At 36.7% G+C, this 26,259-nt stretch overlaps 2 protein-coding genes and 1 long non-coding RNA gene across 6 annotated transcripts; 1 reads left to right on the top strand and 2 right to left on the bottom strand.

Annotated features, from left to right (window-relative positions):
* Positions 1-4,698: 4,698 nt before the first annotated feature.
* Positions 4,699-7,596, bottom strand: LOC112200692. The gene is made up of 5 exons (XR_002936438.2): positions 7,471-7,596; positions 7,312-7,367; positions 6,612-6,739; positions 6,235-6,350; positions 4,699-4,991 (listed from the first exon to the last, which is right to left on the bottom strand). It is a non-coding gene; the product is annotated as an uncharacterized LOC112200692 (long non-coding RNA).
* A 1,034-nt stretch (positions 7,597-8,630) lies between these two features.
* LOC112189465 (glutamate receptor 3.6) lies at positions 8,631-13,839 on the bottom strand. 4 transcript variants are annotated; one of them, XR_005806445.1, is made up of 8 exons: positions 13,215-13,839; positions 12,837-13,112; positions 11,398-12,755; positions 11,043-11,320; positions 10,905-10,936; positions 10,261-10,667; positions 8,997-9,676; positions 8,631-8,888 (listed from the first exon to the last, which is right to left on the bottom strand). XR_005806445.1 is itself a non-coding variant. In XM_040514556.1 (8 exons), the coding sequence occupies exons 3-8, from the start codon at positions 13,099-13,101 to the stop codon at positions 9,236-9,238; spliced, it is 2,781 nt and encodes a 926-aa protein (XP_040370490.1). In that variant the 5' UTR covers positions 13,102-13,112; positions 13,215-13,459; positions 13,560-13,839; the 3' UTR covers positions 8,979-9,235. The 4 variants fall into 4 exon arrangements, 3 of the variants coding, with proteins under 3 accessions (XP_040370490.1, XP_024184575.1, XP_040370486.1); XM_040514556.1 differs by lacking the exon at positions 8,631-8,888 and having other exon boundaries at positions 8,979-9,676; positions 13,215-13,459; positions 13,560-13,839; XM_024328807.2 differs by lacking the exon at positions 8,631-8,888 and having other exon boundaries at positions 8,979-9,676; positions 13,215-13,459; positions 13,594-13,839.
* A 7,650-nt stretch (positions 13,840-21,489) lies between these two features.
* LOC112165449 lies at positions 21,490-23,438 on the top strand. Its single transcript, XM_024301957.1, has 2 exons — positions 21,490-22,516; positions 22,795-23,438. The coding sequence occupies exons 1-2, from the start codon at positions 21,490-21,492 to the stop codon at positions 23,436-23,438; spliced, it is 1,671 nt and encodes a 556-aa protein (XP_024157725.1).
* The last annotated feature ends 2,821 nt before the right edge of the window (positions 23,439-26,259 follow it).

Raw genomic sequence — 26,259 nt, 5'->3', positions numbered from 1 at the left:
AGAAAGCAGATCATCATAAGAAGCTATGAGCTAAGAGATATTTGAGAAATACCAAACAGTGCTCAATCAGCGTGGAAATTTTTCCTGATGACTTCTGCAATCTTTTTTGACTTCAACATCGGCTTTGTGCTATTCTTCAATAAATCCCAGGGAGCTCTAAACTCTTCTCTTTACTTTCTTGTTTTTATTTTTCACTTATGTCTTCTCCATGCTTTTATGTGTATTGCATGCTTTAATTCTTTCACCATTGAGGACAATGTTAGATTTAAGTGTGGGGGAAGAGATTTTGATTTTTGTTTCTATTAGGTTGTTAGTTTTGTGGGTTTATTAAAAAAATGAAAAAAGAAAAATTAAAAAATTGTGTTTTCTTTGTTATTTGTGAGTCATTATTTTTTGTTTTTGTTTTCTTGAGTCTTAAGATGCCTTTCAACAACTATGATGAATATATATTTCAGAAATTATGGCTTAAGAGGATCATAAAATTGAGATGATGTTTGACTTTATTCTTTGGTTAATAAGGATGTATGATTGTAATATGTATGTGTAGTGGATGTGGTCTTGCTTACATGGTATAGAAAAGAGCATGTTAAGATAAGTTTTTGATTCATACATAACCTATGTGAGATATTTGAGCCTATTTGCCTTTTCTTTGTTGAGTGTTAAATGAAAAAAATATATGTCATCTTATTTTCTTGGCGATGATTTTGTTGATCTCATTATTCTTTCATCTTGATTGATTGCTTGCCATAGATTAAGTTTAATGGACTATAGAATGTTAGAATTCACTCTTATACTTGTTGAGACTTTTATCAATATATGCTTGGACCTTGGAAAGGATAAAGGCACGCTAGAAAATTATCACCATTACCGAATAGCCATGTGTCCCTATTTGTGTGTACAAGATGTGTAACCCCTTAGATAAACCCCTTTGAGCCTACATTAAACCTTTTCTTTCATCACCCTCATAATCTTTAACCCCTAAACCTTAGTATAGTTACAACTTTATCCCTTGTTCTAAAGACTTAGTGGAGCTAATTTTTGAGACATACAAGAGTTTTTTTTTTTTTTGTGTCAAGAATGAAGATAGAGAAGAGAAGGAAGTTCAAGTGCAGGGGTAAGACTTGTCCATAGAAAAAAAAAATTGTATGTATGTGTCGTGAAAAGAAAAAAAATTGAAAAAATTATATGTGATGGGAAAAGAAAAAGGAGTAAGTGTATGGATTTTAGTCCCCCCATTGTGGATTTGGAGTTTACTTTGAAGTGAAGGCCCATTCAAGAAAATTTGATTTTTGTCCAATTCATAAGTGTTCAAAAGATGTTTAGAATGAAGCATGAGCCCTACATGATGATATTTGACCCTTTATGAAGACTTTGAAGGAGTCTATGATGTTTTTACTTGGTGGAATTTCAAAATTGTCTCTCTACATTAATAAGAGCTCTATTAGATTTTTAGGATACTTTGTGATTTTCCTATCCCTTCATTTCTATAAACCTTAAGCCTTGGCCCAATTACAACCTTAATTATAAGACCTCTTTGATCCTTGAAAAGAGCAGCCTTTAATCTGTGGAGATGAGTTATAAGAGTTGAACCTATGCTTGGGTCTATTTGTGCAAGTAGATGATATCTTTCATGAGATCATACTTGAAAAAAATATTTTTAGAAAAAACTTTTCTTTCTATTATATGTGAGCTATTTGTTTGTCTTATATTTTATCTCTCTCACATATAACTTGAGTGAATATATACTTATGCATGAGCCAATGAATCTGAGAGAAGAAAGAGGGTAAACCGGTGAGGATTTGAGTCATAACTTGTTTGAAGCATGCTGAGATTAATATCACTAATGTTGCCCCGTGTCCTACATGTTTATATGTTAAGTTATATGTTTTTGTTGACTCATGAATAAATGTTGGATTGATTCTTAGTTATTGTGCTAATCTTGATGCCATGAAAGTATGATATTTTTGAGACTAACGTTGAAAGGCTTAGTGTGTTTTTGTTAGTTTTGTTTTGTGTTTTTGCATTTTTGTGTTTTTAGTTTTCGTTGTTTTGCTCGAGGACTAGCAAAGTCTAAGTGTGGGGGTATTTGATGTGCTCATATTTTCCTATATTTCTATGCCTCTTAATCTTGATATTTATGTTTAGTTCTCCTTATTTATGATTCATTTACATCTTTTAGTGTTTTTGTAAGTTTGTTTCATAGAAAGAAGAAAAGAAGCCAAAATGAGCTAACTAGGATTGAAAAGGCAATGTGCAATTTGAGACGGGAATCTGCCTGTGCAGAATATCCAATTTTGCTGAATTATTGGGAAATACTCAGATCGAATCAGACAATGAGCATTATATGCATGGAAAGCTATGGATGTCTACTTTATGTAGAATTTTACGGATATCTATTTCGATACTTTTGGAGAATGTTATGATTATTTAAGTGAAAATAGGTCGGACATGAATCTGCTCGAGAATTTACAACCATTCATGGAGAACTCAAGTTTCGAGGCACAAGATCATCAATCCTAATGTTTCAAGGAAGTTAATTCAGATGAGGATTCAATGATGAGATTTCCTACTTCTACAACTCGTTTTCCCATTCCAAATGAAGAAAGGAATCTAAACCCAAGTTTTACAAGGACACATGAAGCCTAAGATGAGCATAAATCTTCCCTATATAAGGGAGCACGAATTTCACATAAGGAGGGGGAGTCTCGGAGCACATTGAAGATGCCTAAGGAGCGGAGACGACTCATCCATCTTCCCTTTCTTTTTCCCTTCCATTCTTTTTATGTTTTTCCTATGTTTTACTTAGTTATCTTTTGTTAAACCTTTTCTAGGGTTAGGGTGATGCCCTATCATGATTGTTTATGTACTTTGATGTTTTATTGATGGATTTGTAGTTTCTTTATGATGAATGCTTAATCACTATTTGAATTGATGCTTTATGTTTAAGTATTTTGATTGATCACCTTAGGGCTTTGTATTTAGTAATTGGAAGACAAATTTGAAGCGTACCTGCAATGTAATTCAAATTAGCTTCTTGTGATTAAGAGTTGTGAATTACATTATTATCGTACCTGAAGTAAAGGTTTGCATGATTCTCTTATTTTCTAGAGCGTAATGAGTCCTATATGTTAAATTTATGCCGTACCTGGATAAACTGCATGTTAGGATATACGACCTCTGCCGTACATGGAGTGAATCATACACTTAAGGAAAACTATGGTCTAAGTGCCGTACCTGGACTTTGATATGGGAATTGTCATCAAAATAAACAAAAGAATATGTTAATTGCATCGAAACATAAATAGGATTGTTAGTGATTGATTCCGAAACCCTAGGTTTTATCATTATTTGTTTCTTTCTTTCTTTCTTTAATTTTCACATTATTTGTTTAGTCGAAACCCTTAAAACCATATCTTTTTTAGTTTGGTTGTTTATGTGTTTTTGTTTTTGGATTAATTAGGTTAGGATTTAAATTGATTATCAATCTTCAATTGGAACGACCTCGTACTTGCACACTATACTAACGACGATTCGTGCGCTTGCGAGTTTTAATTAAAATTTCACAACAAGTTTTTGGATTTCACAAGAAACTAATCAAATTATATTGCATCTCTGCTTCAAACTTGTCTTCCAATTACTAAATACAAAGCCCTAAGGTGATCAATCAAAGAACTTAAACATAAAGCATCAATTCAAATAGTGATTTAGCATTCATCATAAAGAAACTATAAATCCATCAATAAAACATCAAAGTACATAAACAATCATGATAGGGATTCATCCTAACCCTAGAAAAGGTTTAACAAAAGATAACTAAGTAAAACATAGGAAAAACATAAAAAGAATGGAAGGGGAAAAGAAAGGGAAGATGGATGAGTCGTCTCCGCTCCTTAGGCATCTTCAATGTCCTCCGAGACTCCCCCTCCTTATGTGAAATTCGTGCTCCCTTATATAGGGAAGATTTCTGCTCATGTTTGCACTACTAGAATTATGTCCTCAGACATCGGCCAAAAATCGATGAGAAACAAAAACTCGATCGATGTCTTAGTGGCTGATGAGAAAGATCTAGAAAATCTAGACATCGGTTTTGAGCCGATGTCTAGTATTAGTGTAGAAATCGGTTCTCATTATATATCGATGTAAATACGTTTAAATGATAACAAACTTGCATATTTTACTATTGTTAAACCCTTATTTTATTGTATTTAATGCTTAAAGAAATATAGATCATATAGCACAACTCTACATTTTAACATCATTATTGATTTAAGAAACGTTGACTAACACTGTTACAGACATTGGTTCCCATAAACATTTCTTCTTGTTCATGATTTTGAAGTGTAATTTGCAACATATACCAAAATTTTAGATTCAATATACATAGTCTAGTATTGTATGAACCGATATATTTACTTATTTAACATCAGTGTGTAAGGGAAAAACGATGTCAATTATCTATAGCACATCGTTTCCATTGAAAAAACGATGTCTGGTACTCAATAATATATCATTTTTTAACAAAAAATAGATGTCTATATATTTTAGTAATATCGATTTTCATTTTGAAACTGATGTATCTCTATTACTGGACATCAGTTGTTATGGTTAAAACTGATTTCAACTTTATATCTAGACATCAGATTCTATAAAAAGGATGATATCCACAAAATATGTAGCTGCTGCTATAAATTGCAATTTCGACAATTGACAAGAGTGATTTGAAATATTGGGGTATTTTATCTGAAATCATCATCCTTAACAATTTACAAAATGGGCAGAATAAAACCCCAATTCACCTACTACAAGGCTAGCCTAGCAATTAGTATTCATTTTTGTTCATAATTGCTACAAAATGTTAATCAAAAGCTAGCCTAACTCAAAATCAAGAAACTGGTCAGAATCTACAGCAGAGTCTGTAAGTAGTCGGCTACTTCAATGCGCACCTCGTCAAGTTGTTGTTGGGTATACACTTTTCGATCCTTTACCGCCCACTACAAATATATATAACAATGTAAGTCATGACAGTACCACACAAAGCAGCAGAAGAAATTGACCGACTCATTAACTGAAGTTTTAAAATATAAAAGTGTAGTATACTTCCGATTTATTAGCATGGAAAACTACCTATTGCATAAACAATTATGTTTAGCCTGGTTATGATAGACTCTGAAAAATATAACAGTTGAAAGGGAAATATAGCATACATGACAAATATAAGAAGCCACAAAGGTATAGACACAGGTGCAGAAAAGACAAGACCAGCAATAAGAAGCAAATAAGTAGTAACTTATAATTTGAATCTCTATGTCCTTGTTATTAAATTGCGCTGTTCTTTTTCTTATTGTACTTAAATCTATAATGAAGCTCATTGCAATATTGCTCATGTTTTTTTTAATTATAATGTTGTAGCTATAGCACCTTGCTTGGTAGGTCGGGCTTAGTTTAATTTATCACAGTTTTCATATGCATGCAAAGTGAACATGACACTTTTGCTTTAATACATAGAATTTCTTGCTCATGTTATGGAATAAATACATCATCTTGCCTAAGCCTACAAACTAGCATAAAATTAGATAACACAAACAATTCTGGAAAGAAACAAGGCACATTTTCAATGTGAAATCTAGTATAAAATTGCTGAGTAATTTTCCGATGGACATGTGCGTGGAGGGAAGTGTAGTTTGTAAAATTAAAAGACATCTGAAACCACGTTCCTGCCACCAGCAAAACAAACTCAGCAATTTTATCTGACTAACTAATAGACCCACAAGTCAACAGTGCCAGCAGCCCCAATTAATCTTTAGGTTTGCATCTACCATTAGTCTGTACAGTACAGTGAAGCCCTATACTTGCAGACATATACTTCCTCTGCATGATGCAATTATATGCTTCAATTCTATACAACTGTGTTCTAAGGCCTTTTTATGAAAATTGCTTCCCAAACAGAATCCAAATTCAGATGGAACTGATCACTTATAAACTATAATCATTTACGTGACTACTTGTTTCAGCTAAGTAAGCATTAAGCAAAGATTATGCTGGTCAAAACTTGTTAATATGTTTCTTTCCTCTCAGTTTTACACTGACCAAACAGAGCACAAGCTCAAAAACCCAATCACAAAACAATGATTTTCATCACAAAGTGCAAGAATTTCAGCAAGCCTTAATTCAATTGATATAGCAACAGTACTTCAAGCAAGAAGTAAAGTAAACAAAATAAAAAATAAAGCAAACCTGAATTCTTGAGTTCATCATTGGCTTCATCTTTCACGTTCACACAGCTCTTATTTGAACTCAAACCCAAGAAAGCCCTCTCCATTTTTAGCTCAAAACCATAAAGATTTGCTGAGCTAAATTACAGCAACAAGTAAAAAAGTAACTTCCAGAATCTTAAAAGCCAAGACAAGAACAAGCTCTCTTATCTAAACCTTAATTGTTCCAATAGTTACAAAAACAAAGCTCTTGAACCATGAATGAACAAAGCTTTGACTAAATTCTTGCTTCTCTGGATATAGAAACTAATTGAAACAAATAAGGGAGCAAAGAGAAATATAAAGAAAGATAGATCCAGTAAAGGTCAGATTTAGAGCCATGATTAGAACATAACATACCTCGAGCTGGGTGCAAATATTTCTCATGTCAACAGTTGGAACACCTTGACATTTCATCCTCACTGCTTCTTCATGTTTCCAATGGTTATGAATATCATTCAGTATATTGTGAGTCAAACCATCTCTCCCTACAAGAAATCAAACCATAGTAATAATAAGATGTTGGCAGAGAAAAATAAGAGGAAGAAATTGAACTATCAGTGCATACACTGCTTGTTCTTGTTCGGTACCTCAATTAAAACATAGAAAACTTCAAATAATGCAAAAGTACAAACTTTGCACAGCCAAGTTTGATCAATGAACAAAAGGAATACAACCTCACAGAGCAAATGCACTGTATGGAATCCAAACACCAAATTTTTGAAGACCCAAAACTACCAATTGTATCATATACTCTCCCCAGCTCAAAAACCTCAAACCAATACCAAGAAGAAGAAATACCACCTCCAGTTCATACCCAAATTCCTAATCAAAGTAATGTAATCAAGACCGAAACTACGAATACTGTCAAATACTCATCTAGTTCTACACACCACTTCATAAAACACATCAAACAAAGAAAAAAGCTCACACAACAAGAACAACCAAATACCCAATTCCTAAGCACATCACACTATTAGAACCTTAAAATCAGAACCATCATACGAAAATAAGACTACCCAGATTATCAAACAAACTCTCAAATATGAAAAATCACTACCCAAATTGATTTGCTTCTTGGTTTTCCCTCTCTGACATTTCTCCACCAATTATCAACTACAACAACAAGAAACCTCAAAATCAGCTCAATCATACAAAAATAGAACTACCCAGATTATCAAACAAACTCTGCAGCTCATCAAATACGAAAAATCATTACCCAAATTGATTTGCTTCTTGGTTTTCCCTCTCTGACATTTATCCACCAAAATTTGAAGGATTAGGGTTAGGTTTTGTCTTCGTGTCAGTGGCTTCTGAGTCGATCTTCGGAGGATCCAAGGGAGGCGCGGTGGCCATGGCTGCTGCAAATCTGCGATTTTATCTTTATGCGAAAGAAAGATGGGTAGACACGGAGAGAGAGCAAGAAGAACCCAGAATCTGCAAACCCAAAAATAAAGAACAGAGTGTGCATGAGTGAGTATTAGCAATCAAAGTTACTTGAAATACACTGTGGAAATTAACAGAGTACCTGATGCCGGTCGCGCCGTCGTCATTGTGGTTGTGTTCAGTTCCTCCGTCGCTGGCATTTGGTGCTCAAAGTCGCACCAATCGAGGAGGATAGTCCTTGGAGGCCGGTTGGACCAGTTGGGGTTCGGATCTCAGAGCAACGACGTGGTGGCATTGGACTAGAAGTACAGGCAGAGGCGATGGTGCCGGTGAGGGGACGGAGGCAGTAGTTCAATGAGAGAGAGACAGTAGCTGTGGGAGCAGGAGAGGAAGGAGGAGAGCGCTAGGGTTTCAGGGAACAGCGAGAAAGAAAAGGCTGAACCCGGAGAACGAGCTCAGGTTGGAGAAGGAGCTAAGGTCAGGGACGCGAAGAAGGAGGAAGTCAACACTGAGTCTATCAATTAGGGTTCGAAAGTTTTCAGACAAAGTGACCAAGTGTTGGGGGAATTCAAATTTAGCCCCCGCGTTTCTCAAACTTTTTAAGTTAGTCCCTCCGCGTTTTTTTCAAAATTTTCAGATGAAAGTTTACATATCGGTTAATTTAAAGACCGATGTTAATAATCACAATAGAAATCGATATTTCATAAACCGATGTTAGGATGTATTTTTTACATCGCGTGCAATTCCGACCGATTTAATAGTGGTGATGTCTGATGGCATAATTCTAGTAGTGTTGGCTTCATGTTTCCTTGCAAAACTTAGGTTTAGATTCCTTTCTTAATTTGGAATGGGAAAACGAGTTGTAAAAGTAGGAATAATCTCATCATTGAATTCTCATCTGAATTAATTTCCTTGAAACATTAGAATTGATGATCTTGTGCCGCGAAACTTGAGCTCTCCACGAGTGGTTGTAAATTCTCGAGCAGATTCCTGTCCAACCTATCTTCACTCAAATAATCATAACTTTCTCCAGAAGTATCGAAATCGAGATCCGTAAAATTCTACAGAAAGTAGACATCCGTAGCTTTTCGTGCATATAAGGAAAATTGTCTAATTCAATCTGAGTATGTCCCAGTAATTCGGCGAAATTGGACGTTCTGCACAGGCAGATTCCCAGTCTCAGATTGCACATTGCCTTTTCAATCCTAGTTAGCTCATTTTGGCTTCTTTTCTTCTTTCTTTGAAACAAACCTACAAAAACACTAAAAGATGTAAATGAATCATAAATAAGGAGAACTAAACATAAATATCAAGATTAAGAGGCATAGAAATATAGGAAAATATGAGCACATCAACTACCGTAATATCATTTTTTTCGGAGCCTAGATGAGTCATGACATTGTTGAATTGGGTAAGTGGGCACAAACAGTTGAAGGTGGAGTGATTGGGGAAATTATGGTCCAATTATGGGTAAGTGGTCGTTCTCCCTATATTATTCTCTGATCACCTAACTGTTTGATAAAAGTTGCATGAAATTTAAGGTATACATATTCAGGCTTTACTGCTAAGCAGTAGAGAACAAGTCTAGCTAGTCAAGCTTAACTTTCATCCAAACCATCACTACTGCATTCTTGACGATGCACTTTCTTATTTGAGGATTTTCTATCAGTCCTTCTTCTCTTGGAACTGCTTTTCACGCTTTTAACTTCTTGTTCCCTCTTATTTACAAATGAAACAAACGACTTCACTCGTCTTGTTGATTGCGAGCACTCGATGTCAGAATCTGCATGCCTGTAGTACTGTCGAACCATGTGAAGAACATAAAGAAGAAGAGCAAGAAAGCAAGCAATGCCGCTTAGTAGAAAGAGGCCCCAAAAGCTCTTTAGGTGAAGGCGGTCTACTGCTTGCTTTGCTCCTTCTACACTGCAAGCACTTTTCATTAGCCACTTGTCATGGATCTTTTGGAGGTTTCCGTTCTCCGATAGCATCAATATGGCGGTCGACATGTCGATTGCCAACGGGGAGTCCCTCGCAAAGGCCTAATGAAACCCAAAACACGCATTCAGTCTAGCATTCTTATAAAATGGGTAATGCTCTCTTCTGAGATAGTTTGATTATACGACTAAAGATTTAGATACACAATGTATGGCACCAAGATCTGTTTGTCGCAAATGAAACTTAAAGACAAGAATTACAAATGAGGCATTCCTAGTTTTAATGTGTCAAAAGGGGCCTAAGGAAGATACAACATAGTTCCCATGAGCTTCAAAGATGCATTTTCTATTTTAACCTTGGCTCTCATACAAGCACACTATGTTTTCTTTAGGTTATACGGATAATTGTTCATAAAGGTTGTTTGATAGTGTCTTTTAAAAATATTGAAGGAGTTTTTTGAAAAATTTAACAAAAGTAGTTAAAGTGTTTTATGAGTTATAGAAGCATTTTTTAAGGCTAAATAAGACGCCTCAAACAAAATCCATTTACTACACACACATATTTTTTGTAACAAAAATTAGTTGGTGCATTAGATAAGATCGCTTCACTTAAAAGCACTGCCTACGTACGAGGTTTGATCAAAAATAATATAAACAAAGCACATGAAAGTTTACATGAAGATACTTACAAATCCCCAACCCATTTTAGTGAACTCTTGACCAACAATACTATATCCACATCGACTAGAGAGGAAGAGCTCCATGTAAGCACGCTTATCAATCACCGCAGCAACACCACCTGCACTAGGACCTTTCTTCAAGGCCTTCTCATAATCTTCCGCCGAGTCAAGGGCAACAAGTCTGCTATGATGTATGTTTAGCTCGTCGGTTAAGTAAGCTTCAGCAAAGGTACCCCTTTGATAACCAATGGGCTCAGTGCCTGTCACTAAACTTTCAATCCCTTTCACAGGTGAAGAAAGTTGCTCCACTGTGAGGATCGAAGTCAAGCTTGCAGTGTAGCTGGAGTTGAGTATTAATACCACAAATAGCCATATGATTACCACAAAGCGACCAAGTGTGCTGCCAGTTTGCTCTTCTGCATAAACACCATGAAAAAGGGATGTTATATAAACAAGATTTACCCATATACAAAATGGTTTGTTGCCAGACCGTCTAAACTGTCAATCTAACCATTAATTAATTATGTGACAGATTGACAGATTGTCAATCCCACAATATAATTTGATGTCGAATATCTGGAAAGAAAACATATATTATTCGAATCAAGTGGTATGGCTACATAATTAACTATAGTACAAGCCATTTCACTTACTCTGGGAGAAGAACAAAGTCGAAAAGCTAAACCTGCGAAACCCCAAAAGAAAAACAAGAATTAGATAGATTCAAGCTCACAAAACCCAAGATTTGCATCTGACATGTTGTATTTGGGCATATGGAATTAACCACTTACCAAACAATTGTGACAAATTGTCTCTTTGGAGGCCCCCTAAAATCCTCATTAGTCCTGCGCTCCAAAATCCAAACAACTGTTCCCACAACTAGGAAGAAAACACCAGTAACACCCCACATCATTGGAGTAAAGGGTCTCAGAAAAGCCCAAGCACTGGAGTCCATCTTCCTTATTGGAGCAACCACAACTAGCCCAGACTCAATATAAGGTTGAGTAAAATCCACCATCTTTGTTCTGTTAGTAGTGATTGTAATAGCTCCTACTACACCATCAAACTCCTGCACAAAGATATGTAAATCGAGTTCAAAGAAACATACCATGTTAAGCAAAAAGTCTAGGCACTATTTATACCGACCCCAATTTGGACTCTGTGCAGAAGGTCATTGCTTTCTGGGTTTTTGATACCATCTCCAAAAGGGACATACTCGTATGGCACACCATATGGTAACTCATTTAGTGCAGCCTGAAAGACCTCAATGCAGTAACCACTGAAATCAGTGCCTTTTATACCCACAAACTCGGGGTAGCTAACTCCATGGGGGACTCCAATCCTGAGCTTTCTGCCATTGTAAGGGAAAACCCATCCGCGAGGCTTCTCAGTTGTTTGTCCAGGCCAGATCACACTGTACAGTTTTTGAGTACCGGCGCTGGAGCCATTAGTCTGCATCTTCATTTGGAGCTTTTCTGGAGGAAGAACATTTAAACCCGAGGAGTTAGACCAATAGCCAATAGTTCTAGTCCCTCTGCCAATCACATTGATGACTTCAAATGCAGGATTGAGTAAGTTCCCATCTGCATCAAACTTAATTGGCCCTGTTAAGCCAGTTGTGTTAACCTCTAAAATGCTTTTGAGCAATTGCCTGCCTCCATTGAAAATGTTCAAAGCATCAAGATTCAACTTCCCACCACTTAACTCCCTCAAATTTGTGTCATTTGAAAAGGAAATATTCCACCCAATAGCGAAAAATGATTCGATTGCTTGAGCAAGAAGCAACACCGAATCATACGCGTATAGGCCATATGTATTTAACCCAAAAGAAGTGTTATTAAGTAATCTTCTTGCCCTAGTCAAGTTGCTCCATCTCGACTTGAATTCAGTCTTCAGTTGTGAATCAGGTGTGTACATTCGCAATGTGAGAACGCCTTGGATGTTGTTTGTTTGCACTAGAGGGAGAGAAGGATCAGTATCTAAAATGGTGGAGAACCAATCAGTAGCAATCCACACATATCCACTATCCATCATCTTCTGCTCCTGCGCTTCTTCAAGTACTTGCAGACCCCAACTAGTATAAATGTGCAGGATCAGAATCCTAGATTCCATTGTAGACACACTGATCAGTGCCTTTCTGATCTCATCTTTTGTTGCTGTGGGAGTCAAAGGCACTTTGTATGAAATCTTGCAGCGCTTTTCGGCTAGCTTATCACCCAAGGAAGCAATAGCATTTCTTCCAAAATCGTCATCTACATATATTGCTATGACATCTCTCCACTGGTAGTGAACAACAAGGTCTACCACTGCTGTCATCTGAAAGAGATCGCTTTGCGTTGTTCGAACAAAGAAAGGGAACTGAACAGGAGATAGAGTAGGGTCTGTTGCTGCAAATGATAACAAAGGCACTTGGAGCTCATTTGCTATGTGTGAGATAACATGAGCTGTAGCTGAGCTTTGGGGGCCAATTATGGCCACTGTGTCATTCTCCATAAACTGCAAAGCTGCAAGCAAAACATGAGAAGTTAAACATGCAGTCATTCTAATACATGACAAGTTGAAAGACTAAAGAATATTTCTCATACCTTCCACGATTCCGAGGAAGTCACTCGATTTGGTGTTATGCATTTTGAGTGAGAGCTTTGTGCCATTGAGAATGTTGGGATTGGAATTGACATCTTCAACCGCAAGTGTTATGGCAAGTTTTGCGATTTTCCCAATGACAGAATCGAAAGTGAACATCGAACCAATGTTCAATACATCAGGTCTTGTAGTGACATTAGTAATGAGTCCACTAGCATGAGAACCCTGACAGAAAACCAAAAAAAGCAGAAGCAAGCCTATATTCATGGTGAATCACTCTGCAAATTCAGAACCAAATAAGCTTAGTACATAAAAAAAAATTGGCAAAAAATCCACATTGCTAAATGACATAAAAGATCGAAAAGATGAATAAAGCTTACATGGTCTCAATCCAAACGTATAAGATCTCCACAAAAGGGGATGCAACTAATTAAAGGATGGAGTTGGAATCAAATAGTGTAATTCTTGTGTTTTACATGTATGTAAGTCTAGAGCTGGATGTGTTATGCACAATGAACAAACTTGGTCATCATATAAGCACCAACATATTGCAGCAATACTGATAAAGAAGGTGCTGCCCAATAATCTTGATTGAAAACTCGAAGTCCACCGCGGCGTGATTGTCCTGTACACGGTTTTAAACACAGAAACAGTGTAAGACAAACTTAATTTCAACTTGAACGACATCATTATGAGATCTCCACAACATGAAGAAAATCCTTAACCAAGTTATCTTGGTCATGTAACGGGCCTTCTTACGAGTGTTTGGAAATGCCTCCTTTTGGTAATGGGATTATATTTAGGATTGCATGACTAAATATGCAAGTAGCGTCTCATTTCTCATCAGCTAATAAAGCTTAAGCGCATGGGCTCATCTCTTCCAAAAATGGTCTAGTGGATTATTAACAACTCTTTCTAATAGCGATTGCAATCGATAGCAAAACAAATTGAATCGACTTGATGGCCACTCTCACGTACAGATAAGAAAATATTAAGTGTGGTTGATTGTTTACGGGTGCATGATCTCAACTTGACTAAAATATGTTGGAAATTTAGTTGATGGAAGTAATCCGTCACCATATTTTGATTTTCCTACAAAATCACATGACTACAATATATACATTAATAATAAATAATTATAATATTATTGTCATAATAGATTAAATAACAAATATTATAGAACTTATCTTTTGGATTATAGGCTTATAAAAGACACATTACTTTAAAAAAGTTTAGAATTGAGATGTGTAAACACTATCCTTAATAATAAATTTCACCCATCAGAGCACTAGGACCACATCTATTCGCATTTGTTATCACTGCAGTAAGGCTGTAAGGTCCGTAGGACTTTAGGGACCAAAACAATTAAAGAAATTGTCCGTAGGGCACGTTTTTTTAATCTGTATAGCCATTTATTTCAAAGTGGGACACAACTCACGTGGTAAGCCAGCAACTATAAACCATGAATGAGTACATCCATGGTGCATATTTCAGATAGAAATAAATTGCATACTATAACCATGAATGAGTACATCGTTGCCCTATAGCATACACAGACATGGGTGAGTTATTACCATTAAAGTAAATTCAGAGTGAAATAAATTGCACATCATGTTCTCGACTGTAAATATGTGTCAGTTTAGTCATTTTCAAAGCGTATCAAATGAGTTGGTTGGTACCCTTTTTCTACAGTTATTCAGTTTCATTGAACTAGAATCTTTTTTTTTGGGTGATGGAAAGATTTTTATTCTAACGTGTGGAGGATGATCAAACCAAAACAAAACCATCAAATTTCTCGTTAACCGTTAAAACCCATTAAGACCAGTTAAGCAGATAACTAAATGTTTACTCACAATATCTTATAAACTTTAAGTAACATAACTACATAAGACGCACACATAAATCTTACACATCAAGATATCTTTTTTTTTTTTTTTTTCCGAACGTTAAGAGTTTAGGCGGTTGTCATGAATATTGAGAAAGGGGTTACGATAAATTAGAGAGATGCATTAGGGTTCTTAATGTATATTAGACAGAAAAACTCAAAATTCACAAGAATATGTGAATGGTTCTTATCGTGTCGTGTTAATGAATGACACTAAACGTAACCACTAAATTTGTGTTTTTCTTATTGTGACCCTATATGGAACCAAACTAATAAACTCCGGACCAAATCTTTATAATTTCATTTGTGTTAGTATTGTGTGCAATTTTACTAAATATAACCGTATGCACCATACGGAAATTTCTTCTACTCACTGACCCACATGATGTATGGACGAACTAGGACCACTTTAGAATTGTGCACCGTATATATAATGGGCTGTGGTTTCGTTTCAGTTGGAAGTCATAGGGCATAGGGGTCCATAGGGCCCGTTTTGTATAGGGACTTGTTTCAATATAGGACACAACTTAAAGTTTCTGAATTTGTACATACATGTGGGGATATAGTTCAGAATATTTATTACCATAAATATTTGCCAATTTAGTCGTTTTCAAGGCCAGCCAATTGTGTTGGTTGCGAAAATTCTACAATGCTCCGAGCTTGCCATGCATGGGCACATCAGCATAATATGGACCGCTGGATATCAAATCTGAAATTTGATGGTTGAAAATGCTAACCGGGTGACCTGCTCTCTATGGATACAAATTTGCTTGGACATTTTCCGAGCTCACAAAAAAAAGCCACCTGAAAAAAATATTTATTTTGTCATCTCCTGAAGAAGTACGATATGACAGTCACCAACTCGAAAGTTCCAGACTTTAACTTCAATCAAGGTCAGTCCACGCCTATAGATGCAGTTGAACTAGAAACCCATCCAAGAAGTGTCGGAAAATCGCCAATGTCAGAGAACAGTGCCGGAGCCGAAAGTAACCCAGAAATGAAAATCATCAAAACTTAATCTAATTCGAAAACTAATTACACCAACGTGTAGAGCATGATGAAAGGAGTGATTTTCATACCACATGCACTCCAAACAGTGGCCGGAGTCGCCGGAATTCGTTGAAACTCGCCGGAGGTTCTTCAAATTTTGGATCTTTAATTCTCTATTCACAGTCGCTGCATGTATGATCCGAGGCCACAGGAATGTAGGCAACAGTGGGACGAAGAAGATGGTGCTCGTGCGTCGGCCGAAGGCGGCCTGACGGTGGAGCGCCGGTCGGGTTAGGGGATCAAGTCGCTGGTTCTCAGTTTCGAGTCGGGAGACCTCAAACCCTCTGGACATGATCTCAATCCTTGATCTGATCAAGGGTATTTATAACCCCAAGTTCAATCTATTTAAATGGCTTGGACGAAGCGGTGGTGGAATTGAAGGCCACGATCGCACCGTTGATTTTCTATTATTTTCTAATATCTCACACTTCAGAAAATCACGATAAACAGTTCGGGTATCCTAAAAATTCCCCAAAAATTTTCGCGAACTTGTTGTGTTGTGTACTTTATTATTTAATCCTTAAATCAAGGATTTCACTTTATGAAAATTTATGAAAATATTCTCAAGCACTTTGACATTTATCGAGATCGTTAAATTTTCTCGTACGATCTCCACTAAGCTCGATACATTTTTCCGGGGCTCACATCCGCCGTCATATTGACATGAAATAAACCGGTCAACCCTTTAAAAGTTTCTACTTCCCTGAGGGGAGCCGACCCTTAAGGAGATAAAATTCCTGAAATTTTCACATTGGTTGATATAGCTCCAACACACGAGAGCGTGAGAGCTGACAGATCGAAAAAATAAGTTGTGAGTGAGCGGTTATGAGCATCTTAGTTTTATGTGGTATTTAAGTTAGGGTTGATATACTAGATCAAGACCCAAACGACGACGAAAATAGCTGAAATTTTGACCATAACTATATCTTCTCATGTTGATAACAACCTACGGTCGATTTCTATTTTCTCCACATTGTTCCTCAAGGAAGGTATGGTATTTGATACAACTAATAAACAAGTTATCTCACATTAGTAGACATATATAAGGATTTTGTGCGATCTAAACAATCGAAATTGGAAATTGATAAATTTTAAATTACCCGTATATTTATAGCGGATTAATAGGTATTATGTAAAAAAATTAACCCCATCCGCTGTCATTTTGACATGAAATAAACCGGTCAACCCTTTAAAAGCTTCTACTTCCCTAAGGGGAGTCGACCATTGAGGAGATAAAATTCCCAAAATTGTTAAATTATTTGATATAGCTCCTACCCACAAGAGCGTGATAGCTGACATATTGAAAAAATAAGTTACGAGTGAGCGGTTATGAGCATATTAGCTTTATGTGGTATTGAAGGTTTAGAGTTGACATACTAAATCGAGACCCAAACGACGATGAAAATAGTTGAAATTTTAACCATAACCATTTCTTCTTATCATGATAACATCCTATGATTGATTTTGATAAATTATATTTCCTCCACCTTATTACTTATGGAAGATATACTTTTCAATACAGCTAATAAACAAGTTGGACCACATTAGTAGGCATAGGGTGAAAACTTAAAATTGATAAATTTGACATTACTCATCTATTTACAGCGTATTAATAGGTACTGTACAAAAAAATTAACCCAATCCGTCGTTATTTCTACATCAAATAAAGCGGTCAACCCTTAACAAACTTATACGTCCCTAAGGGGAGCTGCACCACGAGGAGATAAACTTCTCAAAATTTTTACATTAGTTGATATAGCTCATACCCACGAGAGTGTGAGAGCTGACAGATTGAAAAATAAGTTGCGAATAAACGGTTATAAGCATATTAGTTTTATGTGGTATTTAGCGTTTAGGGGGTGACCTAGTAGATCGAGACCCAAACAACAACGAAAATAGCTGAAATTTTAACAATAATTATATATTCTTATCATGATGATATCCAATGGCCGATTTTGATAAAGTCTATTTCCTCCACATTGATCCTCATGGAAGGTAAATATTTGTTACAACTAATAAACAAATTAGACCACATCAGTTGACATATAAGAATTTTTTGCGATTTGAACAATCGAAATTGAAAATCAATAAATTTGATATTACCCATATATTTATAGCATATTAATATGTGAGCCTCGAAAAATTTATCGAGTTGAAGTGAGATAGTGCGAAAATTACTTATTGATCTTGGAAATTGTGAAGGTGCTCGAAAATATTTTTCAAAAATTTGCATGCAGTGAATTCCTTAATTTAGGGGTTTGATGATAAAGTACACGATGTCATGAGTCCTTGGGTATTTTGGGAGAATTTTTTGGACACCCGATCTATTTATTGTGATTTTCAAAAATTTTAGTATTTTGAGAAATTATTAAAAAAATTGAAAATCACGTGGTGCAATGTGAACCGTCGATATGCTACCGCTTTATTAGGACCGTTAAAAATTAATTAAAGAGAGACTATATATCAACCTTCGATTAGATCAACGATGTAGAGGGATCGAGAGAGTTCCAGGGTCTGACTGGGTATTCCGACCCGATTACCCGAGGGCAAGACCCGGTCATATTCTCGTCGTCAGGCCATCTACCGGTGGCAGAACACCGGCGTTAGTTTCGAATCCTTGACTCCGACGTCTTCCTAATCTCAAATTGTCCATTCATAGACGGATGGCGAAGGTACAAAGCTGGACAGCTTAATGCTTCCTGATTACACGCATTTCTATGCATGTAATTGTATCAAAAACACTAGAAATAAGTTAATCTCAAGTTAATTACTATGTAATTAATTCATTTTTATTTATTTTGTAGGAAATAAGTGGAATTGAGGAAATCGAGAGAAAATGACCCCAAATTGGAGCAAATTGGAGTTTCTGAGAAAAGGACGAAATAGTCAATGCGGGTCAGCATGGTCAACTCCATCAAGGGAGTGGAATCCAATTGTCTCTGATAACATATGCGGAAGTGCATTGAGAAGAGAGAAGAAGAAAGCAAAAAGAAGGAAGAAGAAAAGAAAAAAAAGAAAAGACAGGAAAAAGAGAAAAGAAAAGGAAAAAAAAATGACTTTGCTGACGTCTCATGACGTCAGCATCAGAATACCCCCCCCCCCCCCCCAACGTGCATGTCCTTCACCATTTCTTGCCTTTTCTTTTCTTTTTATTTTTTTTGCTTTCTTCCTATCACTGGATGCCACGTGTCCTACCTTCTCTCTTTCTCTTCTTGCAACCACACACCACCGAAACCCAATCAAACCATCAGATCAAGGGAGATTCAACCTTAGAGCTGCAGCGCCGCAACGCAAAGGGAAGGGCTTTGCCTTTCCCATCAGATCCATCCCTTCTTCACACAACAGACAACCACCATTCTTTCTCTTCTCCTATACCCACCAAGACCACAACCTCACACCCAACCAATTTTCATCATCTTCTCCAAGGATTTGGGTTAGGTATAGAGCAAGTATAATTCCAAGCTAGTCATGCTCACTCTCTAGTGTTGTTGTGACTAGTGTTTGTTTCTCTCTTTTCTCAACTCTATACTCTCTTAATTTATTGTAATTTGATGAATTTTGTTGTGGGTTTGTTGATGGATTGTGAGTAGTCTATTAGGAAACTAGGGTTTGAACCCTAGCATGGATTTTATGTAATAAATATGTTTTGATTTAATGGTTTTCAATTTTGTGTTTGGCATATGTTCTATTCTATAATATTTGGCTTAAATGCATGCTTATGAGCTTGATTAACTCTTGAATGTGTAGATGAGCATGTCTAGAACAAATTAGGGGACCCAATCACTTCTCTAATTTATGGCTAGGACACTTGTTTAGAACATGGTTAGTTACAATACCAATTTCGATTGCCGTATTGGCTAGCTTGGGAACCTTGATTCTAGGACTCTTCACCTTTTGGTGCAACTAGAGGCCCTAACAAGGCTCTAGATTGTCTCAATTGAGTTTCTACGACCCTTAATCCGGAGTAGGAATATCCTTTAAGGAATCTAATGACCCATGAGCCTTGAAAAGCCTTGGGTATGGTTCTTGATGCTATTATGAATTGTTTGGCCATTGTTGGAGTATATTTGTGCATTGAATTTGGTTAGGAGGATACCCTAGTGACCTAATTTCCATTTCTTACTTTTCTTTTCTTTATTTAATTTAGTTATTAGCTAAAGCTTTCATTTAAATTCTTGCAATTTAGTTATTAGAAAATTACAAACACAATTTTGAATGACAATTTCTCACTCATTTGTACATATCAACCACTAGGCTCTTAGTTTTGATTAGGCTTTGGTGAAAATCAAAGCCGAGCATTGCTAAGGCTTGGTGCCTTAGACTAGTATTTTTATTTTATTTACTATATTTTTCTTTTGTTTGCTTAGTGACTTTAGTTCCGACCACCTAAGGATTGTGGGTTAGCCACTAATCCCCGTGGTACGATAATCTTGGGTACAATACTTCCCTATCTTGACAACGATACATATGTTTGTGTAAATGTTCATCAAGTCACTTCCCCGGCAGCCACCCAAAGGCCAAGTGGCCAACTATATAGTATTGGGAAAATGATCATTTACCCAATTTTGGGGTTAATTAACCCCACTTACCCAAACACTCTAAGAGATTGCTCACTTAAATAACAGTTTTCATTTTTAAACCCTAATTACCCAATTGTTTCAAAATGTTTCTGTTTTATATAAAATTTCTGATCGTTTTGCCCTTTTATAACTAAAAGCTTTCAAATTGTAACAGAAACGAGATTTAGGGAGAGAAGCTCTCCAATTTTAGAGAGAGAGACGATCGGCTCGATTTATAGAGAAAGAGAAGCTCCCTGGGCTTTGAGAGTGAAGCTCTGCCATTTTAGAGAGAGAGAGGGGAGCTGTGCTATTTCTACAGATAAGAGAGAGGAGCCGTACGATTTCATTGTGTGAAGCTCTGCGATTTGTAGTTAGAGCTAATGAGAGAAGACCTGCGTTTCCTAGAGAGAGAAGATCTGCTGCGGTACCCGATTTTCACATGGAGCGAGATGGAGATCCTCTACATGTTCTTCCATTGTGGTTTGTTTATTTTCCTCATCGATCTTTTACTGTTTGATTTTAGCTCGGTTTAATCTGTTTGATTTTAGGTCCTTTTGTGTATGAATTGTTGTTTTAACTTTGAACTGATTTTGCTGAATCTGAGCTTTGTGTTATGTTTGTACTGGTTTTGAATTGTTTTTGCAGTTCTGATTTTAAATTTCCAGGTCTTCTTGATTGCATTGTGTTAGTTTTGAATTTTTGTGTTAAGTTCATGCTGTTTTTGGTGAATTCAAGCTTCGTGTTGGTTTTGAGCTGGTTCTGTAGTGTTTTTGTCATTCTGATTATATTATTGGGGGGCAATAATCATTCCATTGGGGACCAATAATGTGTTTTAATCGGTAGTTAGACTATCTATTTGTTGTGTAATGATCTTTTTATTTGTTTGAATTGTGATTTGTTACATTTTCCGCAGTGTTTTTGTTGTTTTGACTATATTATTAGGCCCAAGAATGTCTATATTGGGGGGCAGTAATATGTATTATGTGTTAGTATGTTGTTGTAATTGTTGTCTAGTTTTTTTTTTTTTTTTTTGGTTATTTTAAAAGCAATTTGCTACTGATTCTGATTTGTTTAGGTAGTTTTATTTACATTATTGGGTGGCAATAATCTCTTTATTGGGGGGCAATAATAGATTCATTCTCCTTTTTTCTTCCCAGGATTATGGTTGATCCTCTGGTTGCTAGGTGCATTTACTCTAGCAAAGGTTATATGATTCCTTTGAATCAATGTATGAGCTATTCTGACTTGTATGAAGACATTTTTTGTACATTCCAGTTTTTGCCAAGTGATGTTATTGAGCTTCAGTATTCAGTTCCTGGTTGTGAAGTTTGTTTCCTTCGTAACGATCGTGATTTCCAAATGCTGTTCCGCGCTGCTAGAATACATAAGTTAGATTGTGTTGAGATTTCTGTTTTAAAGATTAGTGTAAGCTGCAGTAGAACTTGTTCAGTGGATAGTTGTTCGACTGTTATTGATGAAGACGATTATTTGGGGGAGGCCTTTAGGATTGAAGTTCACAAGACGTATTTGTCTGATGGGTGGAGTTCTTATATTCACCATGTTGGGGAGAAGTTTCATGGTGCAGCTGAGCTCCGTGAGATGCTCAGGAAGTATGCAATTGCAGTTGGGTTCGAGTTTGTATTTTTGAGAAATGATTTGGACCGTATTCATGCAGTTTGTACAAATGTTGGAACCGAAAGTTGTGATTGGCATCTTCACGCTCTTTCATCATCTGCCAATGGTTTCCTTTATATAACAGAGTTGAATAATATTCACACTTGCAAGGGTGTAGTTAGGACTCAAAAGCACAAGTTTTTGGGATCCAGGGTTGTCAAGACTTGCATTGTTGCCGATGTTAGCTATAATCTTTCATTGAAGCCAACGGAGATTATGAGTAAGTTCAAGTCAACATATGGGTTTGATATTTCCTACAAGGTTGCCTTGAAAGCAAAGCATAGGGCTAAGGAAGTGATTTATGGTTCCGATGCAGATTCATTCAGCAAGTTATCTTGGTACAAGGAAGCTGTTTTGCAGAGTAAGCCCGGCTCTTCTTTTGTGTTGGAAGTTAACCCATCTACTAATCATTTTCAAAGTCTTTTCATAGCTTACGGAGGTTGTGTTGAAGGCTTCCAATTCTGTTTGCCTGTGTTGTATGTTGATGGACTGTTTGGTAAAAGCATTTACAAGGGTCAGATTTTTTCTGCAACTGGAAGGAATCGAAATCAAGGCAGTTGTATAGTTTACTCCCCTCCCCCCCCTCCCATAATTTTATTATTGGCCCCCAGTAATATTGGCTTTCGTTTTTGTTTCTTCATCTGTGTGTTTAATATTTCTTGTTTTAGTTTCTTTTATTGTTATTGATATCATTTTTGTTGTGCAGTGGGACGCTGCAGTAGTTTATTGCCCTACAATAAAAACATTATTGGCCCCCAGTAGACTGATTTTTTTGTGCTCTGGTTTTTGCAGGTTTCTACCCTCGAGCCATATGTTTTTGTGATTATAAGACAGATGCAAATTGGACATTCTTTTTCAAGCATTTGAAGAGTTTGCTTGAACCTCAAGGAAGAGTCCTCACATTTATTAGTGATCGGGGTACTGGACTGTTGAGTGCTTTCGATAAGTTATTTGCTAGTCATCCTCATCTGTTTTGTTACAAGCATTTGGTGGCGAACCTTGCCAGTAAATATAGGGGTAAAGGTAATTCTGTCTTGATAGAAGATGTTAAGCAGAAGTTTTTTAAGGTTGCATATTCCTCTACTGAGATGGAATTCTGTTTCAATTTGCGGTTGCTTAGAGCAATTGGTGGTGCCAATATTATTGACCATTTTCTTGCTGAAATCCCTGTGGAAAATTGGTGCCATGCATTTTATACTAGCTGCCGATATGGAATTATGGCTAATAGGATTGCGGAATCATTTAACTCTTGGATTGCAATTGAGTGTTTGATGCCAGTATATTGTATGTTGGATGAGACCAGAATAAAACAAATGGAGCTGATGGGTGAAAGGAAGGATGAGGCACAACATTGGACCACAGAACTAACTCCCAAAATGGAGGAAAGGTTGAAGGTGCAGATGGAGAAATCTCGTCATTTCAGTGTCCATTTGTAATACCCCGGAAATTCGTTATTAATTCCTAATGGTTTTCGGGAATTAATAAAGTGTTCATTTGTACGAGTTCGTGATTCGAGGGTGTTGCGGAAGTGTTTCAGACGAATTTTTATTCTGAAAGTATGACTTTAGGGGGGCGCAAAGGTTGACTTTTTATACGTTGGGTTTATCCAAAAATATCCTTCACAAAAGTTGTAGAGCGCGTCGATATGAGTTCGTGGATATGTGAATCACGGAAATCAGAGTTTTATGAGAAAGTTATGATCGATTGAAAAGTTGGGAAATTTCTATAAATAGCAAAAATTCTGAGATTTTTCATAAAACCCCAAAATTTCCCTTTTTCCATTTTCTCCCCCAGAATTCTCTCTGTTCTCTCTCCTCCGTGCGACTCGACCCGAGACGATATCCGGTGATCCGACTCGATTCAATCTTGCAACTCTAGCCACCTCCGGCGAAGGGATAAGCCAAGGACCACTCAGACTTGCCTTGCTGACTTCCCTGTGGTGGTGGGTAGCTCGGTGCCTTGCCGGAAGTAGCACATCGGAGCGCCCAAAGTTTACGATTTCGAGATCCGACCAAAATTCCAGATTCCGGCATCCCCTCAATCATATCGTCCGCTTTTTGGAAACGTCTTCTCCTCTAGATCACGCCCATACCCACCTTGAAGGACGATTCAAAGTGTAGAGTGAAAGATCAAGGTTTGAAGATTTTGACGGCTCTGGTTGAATCTGGAAATGTGATCAGACGACCGAGATTAATTCAACTTCCAAACTTGATCTAGGACGATCTAGACCGAATCTCGTTTAGCTCCAGGTATGAAAGTTACTCATCTCTTCAATATGAACAAGGTTTTAGTTAAGGACTTTTGCATCGGAGATGGTTGACCGGGCGTTGACCGCCACCGTTGACCATCCACTGACCCGCCGCTTGTGGCGGAGCGTGGCAGCGTGCCCGGTATCTTTTTTGGGTTCTGTTTTAAGTTTATTCATCTACGCATCGATACGGTTGTTTGGATATATTATAAGGTCATTTTGGAGAAAGTTGATGCATGCTAGGGTTTTGGTTTTACGTGTTATCTTCGGTTTGCAATCCGCGAGCATCCGAGCATTGGATCTTCGTATAATTTTGATGGGATGATCCCAAGGGCGATCCGTGAGAATCTGAATCAATTGCTAAGTTAGGATCGTATGTGATTAGGTGATTGACGGTTTTGTTTGGGCGGACAGTTGTGATTGCGGTTTTGAGCTATATAGAAGATGCAACTGGATTTGAGATGAGTAAATATCACGTGGTTCATTTACGAACCGAGTTATTTAATGTTGGAATTGATTGATAACTATAAATCGTTTTCGAAAATAAAGATTTGTTTGAAATAATATGAACTCGATCGACTACGGTTCATAGGGCTAGGGCTCACAGGTAAAAAAATGAATTTCTTGGTTTTAATACGTATGAACTATAGTTTGTATTATTGGTCATTCCTGCGTGAATGACTACGTATATATATATATATATATATATATTTACGTGAAATATATATATCTGGATGGTGTGGCATTGTGATATGTATATGTTTGATGATTATATTGTTGAAAGATGAATTGAAACTGTGATGTGACATTGTAAGTCGTGTGGGATTTCCTTAAAAAGTTTTGTTCTGAGGGCCAAGTGGTCCGAAGTCTGACGGTTACAGTGGTAACTTATTGTTAAGTTATCAGATGCTTGTACCTTGGTCAAGGGGCATGTTACGATACAGTTATCAGATGCTTGCACCTTGGTCAAAGGGGCAGGTTACGATTCAGTTATCGGATGCTTGCACCTTGGTCAAGGGGGCAGGTTACGATACAATTAGAGCTCTAGTCTGTCTGCAGTTGTACTTCTTGGGGGATAACTTTGTGTTATGGCACTCAAGAGTCCATGTTTTTAAAAGAGAGTTTCAAGTGTGTGCTTTCTTTTGTTGTCCGAGAAGGGACTTGATTTCTATATTATGGTATGAATTGTGATAATATGATTTATTGGGAGTTGATGGGTGATCATCGACTTTAGTTTTGCACGGGGGTTTGAGTTCGCACAGCCCCTACAAGCACTATGCCAACGAACTCATCAGATGACGGACGAGCTCTGTCGTCTGATGTATTAAATTTCTGTTATCTTGGTGGCTGCCATTTCTTAGCCACTCAGACGACCGACAATCCCCATCGATGGATCAATTTCAAACAATATATGCAGTTTAAGAAACTGTCGTATGAAGTAGCCCACTTTGAAGAATATATTGTAATTATATATTGTTTGCAACACTTTAGAACGACATATGAATATTGTTCAAACTGTATTATGGGCAACAGTTATAGACTAAATTTTGTGGTTTTCATGATTCTTAGATGACGAGAAAGCATTTGCTTTTGTTGTTTAAGTATATCAATTCTACAGATTAGTTGAAAAAAAAAAAAAAACAACTCCTTAAAAGCACTCAAAGTATTTGTTTAAATTTATCTTTAAAAGATACATAAAATTTATAAATTTACCTCTACAGTGCATGAATTTGAGGTCATGAGTGGTGTTTCCAACATATCAATTTTTGTCTTTTTAAAAAAAAAAAAAAATCATAAGTTTAATTAAATTAAAAAGAGACATATAACAAATATAGGTCAAGGGCAAAAGTTTCTATTAAGACCTCCAAATTTGCTTATTTGACCTCTCATACTCTCTACACCTCCTTTGTGCTTTTAAATACAAACATTTTCTCACTAAACCACTTTTTGAATTCCTCAAATGACCTTAGTTATATTATTCACATACAAAACAATAAAATACTCATTAA

Source organism: Rosa chinensis, chromosome 1 (genome assembly GCF_002994745.2).
Source record: "Rosa chinensis cultivar Old Blush chromosome 1, RchiOBHm-V2, whole genome shotgun sequence".
NCBI lineage: Eukaryota > Viridiplantae > Streptophyta > Magnoliopsida > Rosales > Rosaceae > Rosa > Rosa chinensis.
Note: the sequence above shows the minus strand (reverse complement) of the source record. Positions and strands in the feature narration are given on the sequence as shown.